This window comes from Oxyura jamaicensis, chromosome 4, assembly GCF_011077185.1.
Source record: "Oxyura jamaicensis isolate SHBP4307 breed ruddy duck chromosome 4, BPBGC_Ojam_1.0, whole genome shotgun sequence".
Taxonomy (NCBI): Eukaryota; Metazoa; Chordata; class Aves; order Anseriformes; family Anatidae; genus Oxyura; species Oxyura jamaicensis.
The window spans coordinates 80,073,833-80,085,805 of record NC_048896.1 but is presented as its reverse complement, the minus strand read 5'-3'; the positions used below and the strand labels follow the sequence as shown (position 1 = coordinate 80,085,805).

General features: G+C 34.6%; 1 protein-coding gene across 1 annotated transcript in view; it reads left to right on the top strand.

Annotated features, from left to right (window-relative positions):
* NCAPG (non-SMC condensin I complex subunit G) overlaps positions 1-11,973 on the top strand; it is a 28,144-nt gene that overhangs the window by 9,438 nt on the left and 6,733 nt on the right. Inside the window, exons 7-15 of the mRNA XM_035326134.1 lie at positions 1,218-1,367; positions 3,203-3,343; positions 4,347-4,470; positions 5,606-5,695; positions 5,829-6,008; positions 6,356-6,466; positions 8,614-8,733; positions 10,269-10,505; positions 10,833-11,014. Of these exons, the coding sequence (XP_035182025.1) occupies positions 1,218-1,367; positions 3,203-3,343; positions 4,347-4,470; positions 5,606-5,695; positions 5,829-6,008; positions 6,356-6,466; positions 8,614-8,733; positions 10,269-10,505; positions 10,833-11,014 (1,335 nt within the window). The remainder of the gene's footprint in view (positions 1-1,217; positions 1,368-3,202; positions 3,344-4,346; positions 4,471-5,605; positions 5,696-5,828; positions 6,009-6,355; positions 6,467-8,613; positions 8,734-10,268; positions 10,506-10,832; positions 11,015-11,973) is intronic.

The following is an 11,973-nucleotide window of genomic DNA, read 5'->3' as shown; positions in this document are numbered from 1 at the left end:
GCCATCATACGAAGTGTCTCACATTCTATTGTAGTAGCTTATGACCGATATTTTGAAATCAGTAGGTGCTAGATGGATTGTACCCCAAAGCTTCAGATGCAGGCCTGTCTGTCTTTAAGTAGCACCAATAATGGGGAAATAACTTCCTTACAGCCTCTGGGAATGTGCCAATATCTTGAAGTTCAAAGGAAAAATTTATATAGTTATGGACTTGTCAGTCTGACTTTGAACCTCCACAAAACAAGGCTTCCTTTTTCTAAAGGAAAATCTCTTGAAGAAATAGATCTGTTGGACTAACAACCTTTTGAGAAGCAGTGAAATTACTCAGCTTGTAATGAGGTTACTTGATTTATGCAAAATGTTTGGCAAGTTCCTGCATGATGATTTTAACTGCAGCTTGAAATTTCATCCACGTATTGCCAAGGTGGTTTTGTTTGTATCACATGCTTTTGTTTGTTTGGGGGGGTAGGTGGGGTGAGTAACCTAAAGGGAAAACAACATTTTTACTGATAGTCTGCAAATAAGATGGGATTCTAGTGAGTGCTAAATGCTGAAGTGCCACTGAAAGCGATATGCAGCCTCTTTCTGAGGTAGAATCAATGCACAATTTAATTTTCTGTTTCTGAAAACAAATAACATATGCTCAGCTTATAATGGAAAAGGAGTGCCATTCCTATGAGTGATACACTGAGGCTAAACTTGTGGAGGATGTTAAGAAGCAGTTAATTACTTTTTTGTGTTTGATGTGCTATAATTGCTACTGGAATATTTTGTGAAAATCTTCTGTTAAGAACAGAATAAACAATTCACGAAGATAAGCTGGAAAATAATGCAATTCATTTCTGCAGATTGATGGAGTTTAGTTTTCCAGAATTGCGGAGACATAGCAATGCTCCATGGAGTTAGTTAGACCTAGGTGGCTGCTTTTGGAGATCTGAAGGGCTGAGCAGAGTTTTTCTGCAAACAGAAAACTTTGATTTAAAACACTGAACATGAACAGCATTAATCTAAAACACTGAAAAGTTCAATGCAGTGAGAGGTTCAAGTTGTTCTATGTCCTTATTTATGGAAGAAGTTATTTTCGTCTGTCTGTAAGTACTTCTACAGAGAGCATCTTTGACAGGATTTTATTTTCTGCTTAGGAAATTGTCCGTTTCTTTGCATTTATTGTCTTTGGCCATATTTTATTTCTCTCTCTGCATTTATTTATTGTTAAGAAAAGTGATTCCGCTGGAAGATTTAACAGCTGAGAATGTGTTATATTGGAGATGTCTTTGTGAACATCTGAAATCGAAAGCTGAAGAAGGTGAAGATTTGCTAGAACAGATATTGCCAGAACCAGCGGTATATGCAGATTATTTATTAAGGTATGTTACATTTTACAATTTTCTTGCATTCCACAAAAAATAGATATTTTAAGTGTTTCTATGCTAAACTCCTCAGGTTTCCTCTTAAACCAAAATTCTGTCTTAACAGTCATTTTGGGGATTTTAATTTTTTTGAGAGGATTTACTACTTCTAAACAAAAACTGTAACAAGCAGATAGAATATTTCAAAATGGTTTTCTCATTACTTATTAATTATGAGCAAGATGGACTTCTAAATCGATTGCATATAATTCTTTGCCATTAAAGCTAATAATGATTGTTCTGTAATAAGCAGCTATTCTTTTGTCCATCTGTTAGTATGTAGTTTGGTGAAGAGCTTACAGAAACTGACACATTTTTCGTTGTGGTAGCTTGTGAAAACAAACTGAAATCTGGCTACTCCCCAGAAGTATTTTTGAAACCAAAACTCCATTCCCTTCTGTATCCCGGCTCAAGCAGGCATTTTTCCCAAAAACTTAAGTTCTAAGACAGTGAATGAGCCAATTACAGAACATTTAGCAAAGGAGAAACTGTGGATATTTTGATAAATCAATCTTCTACTGAAGTGAAGAAAGGAAATCTTATTGTCTCAGTGGGATACTCATATAGAAAAGTTTTCAGTCTTAATATAAACATAAGCTCTGCTCACATTTTATGAGCATGGAGAATGCTGAGAAATTTTAACTGAGGTATTACTCTTGTAAAATGTAGAGTGAAGGTTCCTAAAATGATTATAAATCAGTCCTGCTGAAAAATGTAGTACTTTGATAGATGTTTCCAATTTAAAATATGTATATTTTCTTCTCTATTCCGTAGGGTGATACTATGCTAATGGTACTCTTATTAATCACTGTTACTTCTCTACATGGAATGTGCCAATGTCTTTCATAAACATTTACTGTATAAAGTGTCTGTGCTTCTTTAATATAGAAATGTGGGTGTGGTCTGGTGGGTAAAAGTTTTCTAGTTCATAATTAAAGTGTCCACAAAACATTTGCTCTCCAAACAAACAAAAAAAGCTTGTTCCATCTAATCTTACTCCCTTTAAGGAAGAGACTGAGGAAGATTTATTAGGTTTGTTGGTACTTGGTTGTAGTATCAACTGTTAAACTGTTCATTGGTGAGTAGTGCCAACAGTTGTTTCAATTAAGATTTATAGTTCTGGTGAAGTCTTCGATTTATTTGCACTGTGAAAGCATCAGGAGGAGCAGAAACTGCAAGTCACTGACACCTAAGAATAAATACAGGATTGTAAGCTTCACTTAGATATTTCATTATTATGTGTTGCAAATTACATTACTGTTATAGGCAGCAGTTACTGATCATTTAATGTAATTTCAAATGGTCTTAAATAGTAGCTACATGCTAAGTTTTTTTTCCTAACTTTGAAGGATCAAAAAAAATTGCTAAACTTAACTGTTTCTGAAAAGTATATGCAAAGCTATGGTAAGAATAAACATCTTTTTCAAAGCTCATATTTGTTTTTATATGTAACATTATACCCAGCATCAAATGTCATACATTATATGCTTCACGCTGCATTTTCTGAGTGTGTGCTCAAGTTAATAGCTAAAATTTAAAGAACAGCAACTCTAGAAAAATGAACAAACAAGATAATGATTACACTTTCTGTGCTATGTGGCTGTGTGCATCTGACAACAGATTATGTATCTGATCAAGTATGCCATCACAGAAGAACTATTTAAAATATGTATTGTATGTTTCAGTGATTTTTTTTCCTGTAGGGAATATAACATTTCTGAACATGTATTTATGGTGTTTTTTCATTCTAACAGTGATTCTGAAGTAATTCTATCTGTTCTTTTTCTATTCAGTTACCTTCAAAATATGCCAGTTCTTAGTGAAGAACAAAAAGAAGACTTCACTTGTTTTGAAAACCTGATGACAAAAGAATTTATAGGCCAACAACTGATTCATACTATAGGCTGCATGGATACCACTGAAGAGGGAGGAAGGTAAATTTAAATAGAAAATCTGTATTATTAGGCTTATGACACACATGCCCGTGGACAGGCATAAAGTCTCTGTTGGGAAAATGACCTGATCAAATGGACAAAATAGGGTTCTCTGATACTTGGAAAAAAAAGCATTTTCTCTTTAATGGAGTTGTTCCCCAAAGGGTGCAAAATACTGCCTGCTTGCTTTTATGGCAAGATGAGGTTTAATGCATATATGACATTGTTTGGGGAGACCAAAATTGCTTGTTTTTGTAACACGTTCTTGAGATTATGAAATTACAAGTCTGTTCATTTGGAATTTAGTATATCAAAAATAAGAGGAGATAAATGGATCACAGTCTCACAGGTGACTTGTAGTAGGTAGCCTGTGAGTTTTTTGAGTTTTAAGCCCAGTTTGCTAAAGCCTAGAAAGGTGCAGATGTTTTAGATGTCAAGCTGAATTGGACCATTAGCTGAGGTATTTAGATGATGATCTTATAGTTCGAATGGCCTCTGCATGTGAAGTAGTAAGAGAATAAATTTGAAAGTTCATACCGTCAGCTATTTTCAGAAGAATAGAAATCATGATAGTACAAACATGGTAACAATTTTATATCCTCAGTGGAATGCGTTCTGTGTAATTCCTGACTGTCAGGATAGTTTTTTATTCTTTTTTTTTTTTTTCTTTTAAGTTTCCAGCCAGATAACTTCTGTGGAAGCATTCTATGCTATTAACACTTTCACTGTTTTTTACTGGAATGATTTTTCTTTCAACAATAGTCAGAACGGATTTTAAAAAGGAAAAAATAGCATTTTTCTAATTGAGAGCCATCAGATGAAACTGGGAGACGATAAATACTAAGTATGAAAGCACATTCAGCAATTGAAGAGTTGTATAGAGAAGTTTCTCTTGTAATGTATTCATAACACTAACTCAAAGTGGGTAAAATAATAGCTCTTAAATATATTCAATTTTCTTGAATAAGCAAATAAATTTATTTTTTTATTCTCTTTAATGCAGAAAGCATCTGTTACTTGTTTTACAAAAGATTCTCATTCTGCCTGCCACTTCAGCAGCCCTTGTGCCTCTGCTTGTGGAAAGATTACTTAGTATCATTAAGGATGATGACAGAAGGATTCAAATTGTAAGCAATTCCAAAGGCTCATTGTTTTCTGGGCTATGCTTTCTCTGTATATCAAACAGTCTTTACAAATCATTGTAAATGAAATATCAGGAATTAAAATATTTTTAGTTTGGAAACACTTATGTTTTTTTTTCCCTGCCATACCAGCCTCTGCACCTTTTTTTTTTTCTTGGCATTGCTGCATTTTGTGCTCATATGAACATATGAAGAGTTCTGTCTTGAGTATTTGGCCGACTTTGTAGACATAATCCTCAAATTAGGAAAGTATTACACTTCAACAGCCCATTTAAAAATCCTTTGTCTTACTAGATCCAACTGGTTTTGACTAGAACATTCAAAATGAGGATAGTATGTGTTTTCCAGACTTCAGATTTTTCTTCCCTCTTTTCAGCTGAGAGAAGTTCTAAAAATCCTTCTAAGAAAAGTATTTTATATAGCCGAGTCCATATATGCAGCATAATTATTTCAACTTGACTCCTGAAACATGGACTCTTGGTTTTGCTCAAATACTTTTAAATGAGTTTTCCTTATATTTCCTCTCTTTTTTATTAACATAATGGGCCTCACCTTAAAGAAACCTCTAACCTACTGAAAAACCCTCAGACTAGTTCTGCTTCCAGTTCTACACATATATTTGGCTTGGAATTCAATTACTTATATTGCTCCTTACACTATGTATGGTGGTTTATAGACCTTTAAATTAAAGTGTTAGTTGTATTTTAACTGAAATAGTAAGAGATTTAAAAACAAAAAAACCCAAACCCTTACTCCTGTTATTAGTCTTTCTTTTTGAAATGTGTGCTCAGACCTAGAGGAGACAGTGCCTGTGAACTGTCAGCATAGAAATTCATAACTTATTAAAGGATATGCAGTCTTCTATTTTCTTGTTTATCTAACTAGCAGTAGAAAACACTCAACATACTAAATTCTTGCCTAGCAGTAGAAAACACTGGACTTTCATGGTTAGGCTACTTGTCATTGAATAGCAGTCAATTAAGTCCTACTTTTTTAACAGCTAAGGAAAACTCCACAGAAGTTTCAGAAGGATGGTATTTTAAATTTGTAAAAACCAAATGCATTGGATCTGACATCTAAGCTGAAGTTACTTGTGCTAATAATCTGATTGTAACAACAGATCGCAGAAATTATCTCAGAGGTTCGTGAGCCGATTGTTACTGTTGACCAGCCTCTTGATGCTTCTGAAATAAGAAAGCGACAGGTTAAGGTAGGCAAATGAAAAATATTTTTTAAACTTATCCATCAAATAAGAGTTTGTTAAAACTGCATTATTGACTAATGTTGGCTGATATAACGTAAGTTGTAATATTGCAATGTTTTCCTTGTACTTTATATTTCAGTTGGCTGAAATAAAAGTGAAACTTTTTGAAGCAAGAACAGCTTTGGAAGAATGCATTTCTCTTCAGGATTTTAATAGAGCATCTGTATTAAAAGAAAAAATAACTGAGTTGGAACACACAAAAGCCAATCTGATAAAAGAAGCAGAGCAACCTGAAATTAAAGAAATGCGTGAGGAAAAGGTTTATTTTTCCCTTCCTGTATTACCAAATGCTAATTGTGTTTTGATGTCTATTCAAAATGGATTACAGTAAGCTTCTTTTTTGTCCTTGAACGACTAAAGAATTCTAAAAGAAACTTGCTTTTGCTGTATATACTCTTAACTAACTGAAAACATGAAACTGAATCTTTTCATCATTGCTTACAGATTAATTTTGATTAATTATCTTGCAAATCACGTGTAGTGGACACAAAATGTTTATTTGGGTGGGAAATAATCATGGTTAATGTGATTAATGTCCCTCTTCTCATCATCACAGCCACCATTTGTAATAATGACCTTTTTCTTTTTTCCTGACTCACCTTGAAGAATGATCCTGAAACACTGTTGAAGTGTTTGTTGATGTGTTATGAGCTTCTCAAGATGATATCCATTTCTACAGGAATTGGTCCAACCATTAATGAGCTAATTGAATCTATGGTATGTAATAATATATACTGCTTTACATTATAATAAAAAGATACGTAGCAGTTGGCACTTTGGTGCTGTCAGGATGGTTTGTGATTATTTCAGAGTTGTGCTGTGCCTTAGTGCTGTGTCTGGTGCTTTTAAGCCGTACCAAAACTGAGTGTCTTAGAGTTGCAGTCCAGATATGCTGTTCTGAGCTTAGAATCTACATCAGAACTGGATGCAGCAGAGTTACTAAAATAAAATGGGAATACAGTAAATAGCTAATGTTTGACTGCATTGGACAGTGCTAAGTTCTAGTGTGCTGCTTAAGCATCTGCTTACTGCTTTTGTACTTTAATTACTTGGATTTTCTATTAGCTGAAGGTATGACATCTCTAATAAAGAACTCCAAGGTACCTTTGTTTGGAGTTAGTCAAAAGCTCTTCATCGGGAAGAAGCTGGAGCCCTTGTAGACTTTTCTTTCATCCCTGCCTGGTACAAGCAAAGATGTTTTATTGTAGAGCATTTCTGCCTCTGTTTTCTTGCTTTGAAAAGCAAAATGTTTCTGTACTGAGTAACGAATGCAATGGCATGGTAAGCCTTTTATAGTCTGCGAAATGTACTTAATAGTTGTAGTTGTGAAGGGTGTGGGTTTTAAGACAAATGTTTCTAAATAACACCATTTTAGCAATCACTGAGTGTGCTGCTTCAAGAAGATTTGAACTGTTTCCTGTGCAGGCAATAGAGAACAAAGTGGGAAAAAAAGCAATGTGCTGCTGTATGAACACGTGGTACACCCTCATCTGAATACTAAAGGCAATTCTTATCCCCTCTGTCTAAAAAGGTTAAATTTGAAATGAAAGTGGTCAAGAGAAGGGTAATGAGGAAATACATGAAACAGCTTCTGAATGAAGAGTGACTGAATAGGCTATCGTTTTCTAACCTGGAAAAAAAGAGGACTTAGGTTAGCGTCTGAGAGAGAGGTCAAAAATTATGCATATTGTGGGGAAAGTGAATAAGGACTGGATGATCACTTCACTGGGTAGAGCTAGCAACTAGCAAGCTCAGAACAAATGAATTAAATGAGTTGATTCTTCTCCTAATATGTAATCTGTGGAATTCCTTGTCACGGGATGTGTGTGCATGATGAACTCTTGCCTAAATTTTATGGAACACTGAGTAAGTTCAAGAAAAATAAATATTATGGAAATTAGGTAGATAGAACAGTCTCCCAGCTCTGTCTCAGCTGTGAATTGCTGGGACCTCATCAAGAATTCCTGGGAAGAATCTACTTAGCCTGTTTATGTAATACTTCGTAGGAATTTGGTTTTGATCTTTGTTATTAACAGGGCACTGGGCCAGATGATTTGACTCAGTATGGGCATTCTTAAATTCAAACTGGAAAGAAAATTGCAACACCAATTTAGATTGGCTTAAATATTGTGGAACCACACCTGATTTCTTAGAACACTATTATACATCTGAAAGAAATCAGTTCTGATGTGTCCCACAGAACCCTTTTTCTTTTTAATTAGGTCTTTCTTTAATTTTCACATTCATTGTTTATTCTACTGTTCTTTCTCCAAGATCCTGCTTTCATTTTGTTGTTCCTACTGGGTTTTCACTGATTACATGCTTTAGTATATGTTTGTTTTTTTTTTTTTAAACTTAAACTCTTCAATCAATGTCAAAATATAGAATGACATCATTGTAGCATACTTCCTCTATGGAGCCTCTCTTTTCTTTCATGTGGATTCTTACCACTGGTTTCTCAAAACTATTCCAAGTAAAGAGAAGTCACGTCTGTATTTTGCAGTTTGGAATTGGGTATTGTTTCTCTGCAAGAATGCTAATGTCTTTTATGAAGAAATGTGTAGGTTTGTCTTTCATTTCACAATGAGTGGCCAACTTGATTTGGTTTGAAAACAAATGTTTATTAAAACAAATACAAAGCACAATGCTCATGTAATAGCCATTCTTTTACTGCTGACTTCAAACATCATACTCAAAATACATTTCTGTTTATGCCTTGATAAACAGAGTATATAGTAGTTACAAATTTCCAGTCCTGTAATGCACTACATTATTTTCAGGGTAAGGAAAAGTTAAACAGTGTAGCTGATTTTCTATTTTCAATTTATGTATTTCAATTACAAATTAAAAATTACTGTTTCCAGATACTTCCTGGCATAGCAAACGTCCATCCAGCTGTGAGAAACATGGCGGTTCTGTGTTTGGGTTGTTGTGCCCTTCAGAGCAAAGAATTTGCCCGACAACACCTTGCATTGCTGTTACAGGTAAAATTTTTGATGGGAAATGGACTGATGGTCTATGTGACTTAGATCCAAGACTGATTTTATTTTATTTACTATTATAAGCTATCCTACATGTTACTTGAATAGCAATGATTCCTGATTTGCTGAAGATCTGGATCTGGAGAGCGTAGTTTCATGTAGATTTTTCTGATGTCTAAAAATATTTAAGCTTATATTATTGCATCTTGGTAGTGTGTGTTCCTTTGTAAGGCCACCTGTTTTGAGAATTTCTAGGAACTCTTTATTTAAAAGATCTCACTTTTTCTTCCAAGTCTGCATAAAATCAGTCAAATATGTTATTACAATGTAGAATAGAGAAGCTGTAGGATTCTGTAAGCCTTCCTTTCTTGGGAAAATAAACTGAAAAATGTGACTACTTACAATTGTTACATACTTACTGTAATATGGACATATGATTTAATTTCCAAATGACTAATTTTGTATGAGTTAAGGAAGAGCTCTTAATTAGAGTATACAGCGATATTAAAACCAGCAAATGATAGTGTTTTACTTGTTTTAATATTACGGTCAATTGCCTATGAATATGGGATGCATTGGCTGGACTCATGAGAATGGCATAATTCCAACATCTCCCACCTTGGTAGTAAATGTTCTGATGCTGAACTGATTGTATAAAAGATGTCTACTCTTCAAACCATGGCTTTAACAGAAGTCTGTTTGTGCCTGTGCACACCCACGTGAGCTGACAGCAGGCATGTGACTCCCATAAAGGATGAGATTTGGAAAAGGTGTGGAGATAGTATGTTCTCATCAGACAAGATGCTAGAGCTATCAGCAGAAGTTAGAGTTCCTAAAAAGCTAGCAAAACGTTTTTAATCTGCCTTTAGTTATGTCTCATTAGAAATTAGATTGTTTAGGGAGGCTTTGAGTTGTTTTAACAACTTAAACTTTAGATTTAGTACCTACAGAAATGAGTAACTTTAAAACCTTCTTTGTATTCTTTGTATAGGTGTAGGCTCTCCAGGCTACCCAGCCATATGTGCTTTTACTTAAATGTTGGCTTGAAACATAATACATAACCTGTGCACCTTTATGACTTGCCTGCTGTATTTCATGTGATGTTTATTTTAATTAAACAATAGTCTTTTAGAGCAAGGATTATATTAGTATTTTTTCTGTAGTGCCTAATACTATGGATTTAGTATAGACAAATAAGATTTTCTGTTTGCCCAATGTCTGCTTAGAAGTTGAGCTGAAGGCTACATCTCATACATGCATGGTACACGCATGCCCTCTGTGAGTGAAGTTGGACAGATTTTTTTATTTGGTAATAGAAATGACATGGATAAGTTGAGAAAGTTCTTTCTCAGAATATTATAAATAGCAGTTTAAGCTTCATATAATATCATACCTTCACAGAGTCTGAAATTTGTTTAATTTGGGAAACTTTGTATAGTGCTTGGGATAATCTTGCTGAAGCAAAAAAGCTAATATCCACTTAGGCTTAACATTGATATGCTGTAACATTATGGATGTATTTTTCTTATTAAACCTAGGTTTTACAAATAGATAATATAAAGATAAAGCTCAGTGCTTTAAAGGCAGTCTTTGATCAGCTGATGCTCTTCGGGATTGAGCCTTTCAAAGCCAGACCTGACAATGAGTCTCAAAGTGAATATGTACAAACTGTAACTGAAAATTGTGAGGAAGAAAGTAAAACAACAGAGAAGGAAGAAGAGACTGCTACGATTCAGAGCTTCTTACAGCTTCTTTCTAGTTTTTTAGACAGTGAGGTAAGAAATTGTTACAGAATATGCCTTGGTTTTGTTTTTAAAATAATTTTTGCAGAAGGCTTACCATTCTATTACGTTGCATTTGAACATTACATTATGTGAAAATGAATGGTCTAATGTTAGAACGGTTGCCCTAAAACAGTAACTTTGCCACTGATACTGACTAATGTTATTTTTGAGCCAACTTTTGAATTCTCTACATGTGCAAATATGTGAATGTAGAGAATTGACAGTTGCAATAAGATGTAGACTATTTTACTACAAAGTATTAGTGAAAATGCTGACGCTGGTAGGTATGCTGTGTATATGATCAATTTTTTCCTTCAGTTTTCAGAACTTAGGACAGAAACTGCAGAAGGCATAGCCAAACTGATGTTCTCCGGGAGGCTGATTAGTGCCAAACTTCTTTCTCGTCTTGTTTTGTTGTGGTATAATCCTGTGACTGAAGAGGATACTCAGCTTAGGCATTGTCTGGGAGTTTTCTTCCCTTTATATGCTTATGCAAATAGGTAAGGCCTTTGTAAAATATCATGTGAAAATGTATGTTGGTCTTAGCAGCTTTAGCAAACCTTTTCAAATTGCACAAATGCAAATTGGACCTAATGGTCTCACTCAGTCCCCTGTGCATATTACTTTTGAATGTATGTAAACTCTCAACCTAAGAACATTCTGAAAACTTTCCATTAATTCCTTCTTTCTCTGTGACCTTCTTTCTCTGACCTATTTTTTTCTTTCGTAGGACAGCTTGAGTGAAACAGTTCTTCTGGATATTCAGTTTAAAGATTAGTTTTAAAAGATGTACTTTACTTATGCTGTTGAACGCTACAGGTGGGCTTTGAACTGTCACTTAAGAGCAGCTATCAGGCATGGTTCAAAATAGAATTAACAGTGTCCAGCAAGTTCTCAAAGAAACAGGCTGTTTTTCTATTTTTCTTAGCTAAAGAAAAACTTCTTCTGCTGTTCTCAGAAGAACGATGGGAAAAGTAACCAGTTTACTCCAGTGTCTGTTTTTCCCTGCTTAAGTACTATTGAAAATAGGTAACAAAAACCTAATTTCATATGCTTCTAGTACCTTTTGATAATGAATAATGAGCATAAGCTTTTACCACTGGTTATCTCTTTGACCTGTGGATGTCTTCTGGCCCTGTGTATCTCTCTATTATGAGTCTTAATGATTGTCTTACTGAGGCCCACCTGAGTAATTCTGTGTATTTCAAAGTAATTTGTGAACAAGGCAACTCCTTGCACCTCAGAGATGATCTTTGGGGCAAGGTGCATGCTTTGAGCAAAAAGTAGGAAAATCAATAGAGAAAAAAAATCCTAAATCTTAGTCTGGCTCGCTAATTCAGAATCTGTTAAATTAGGAAACCTCGTTAATTTTCTGTCCAGAAAATTACCTGCATTCTGCATCTCACAAATGGTTCATTTTAAGATGAATCATGGATTGTCTTCAGTTACCAATACTGTA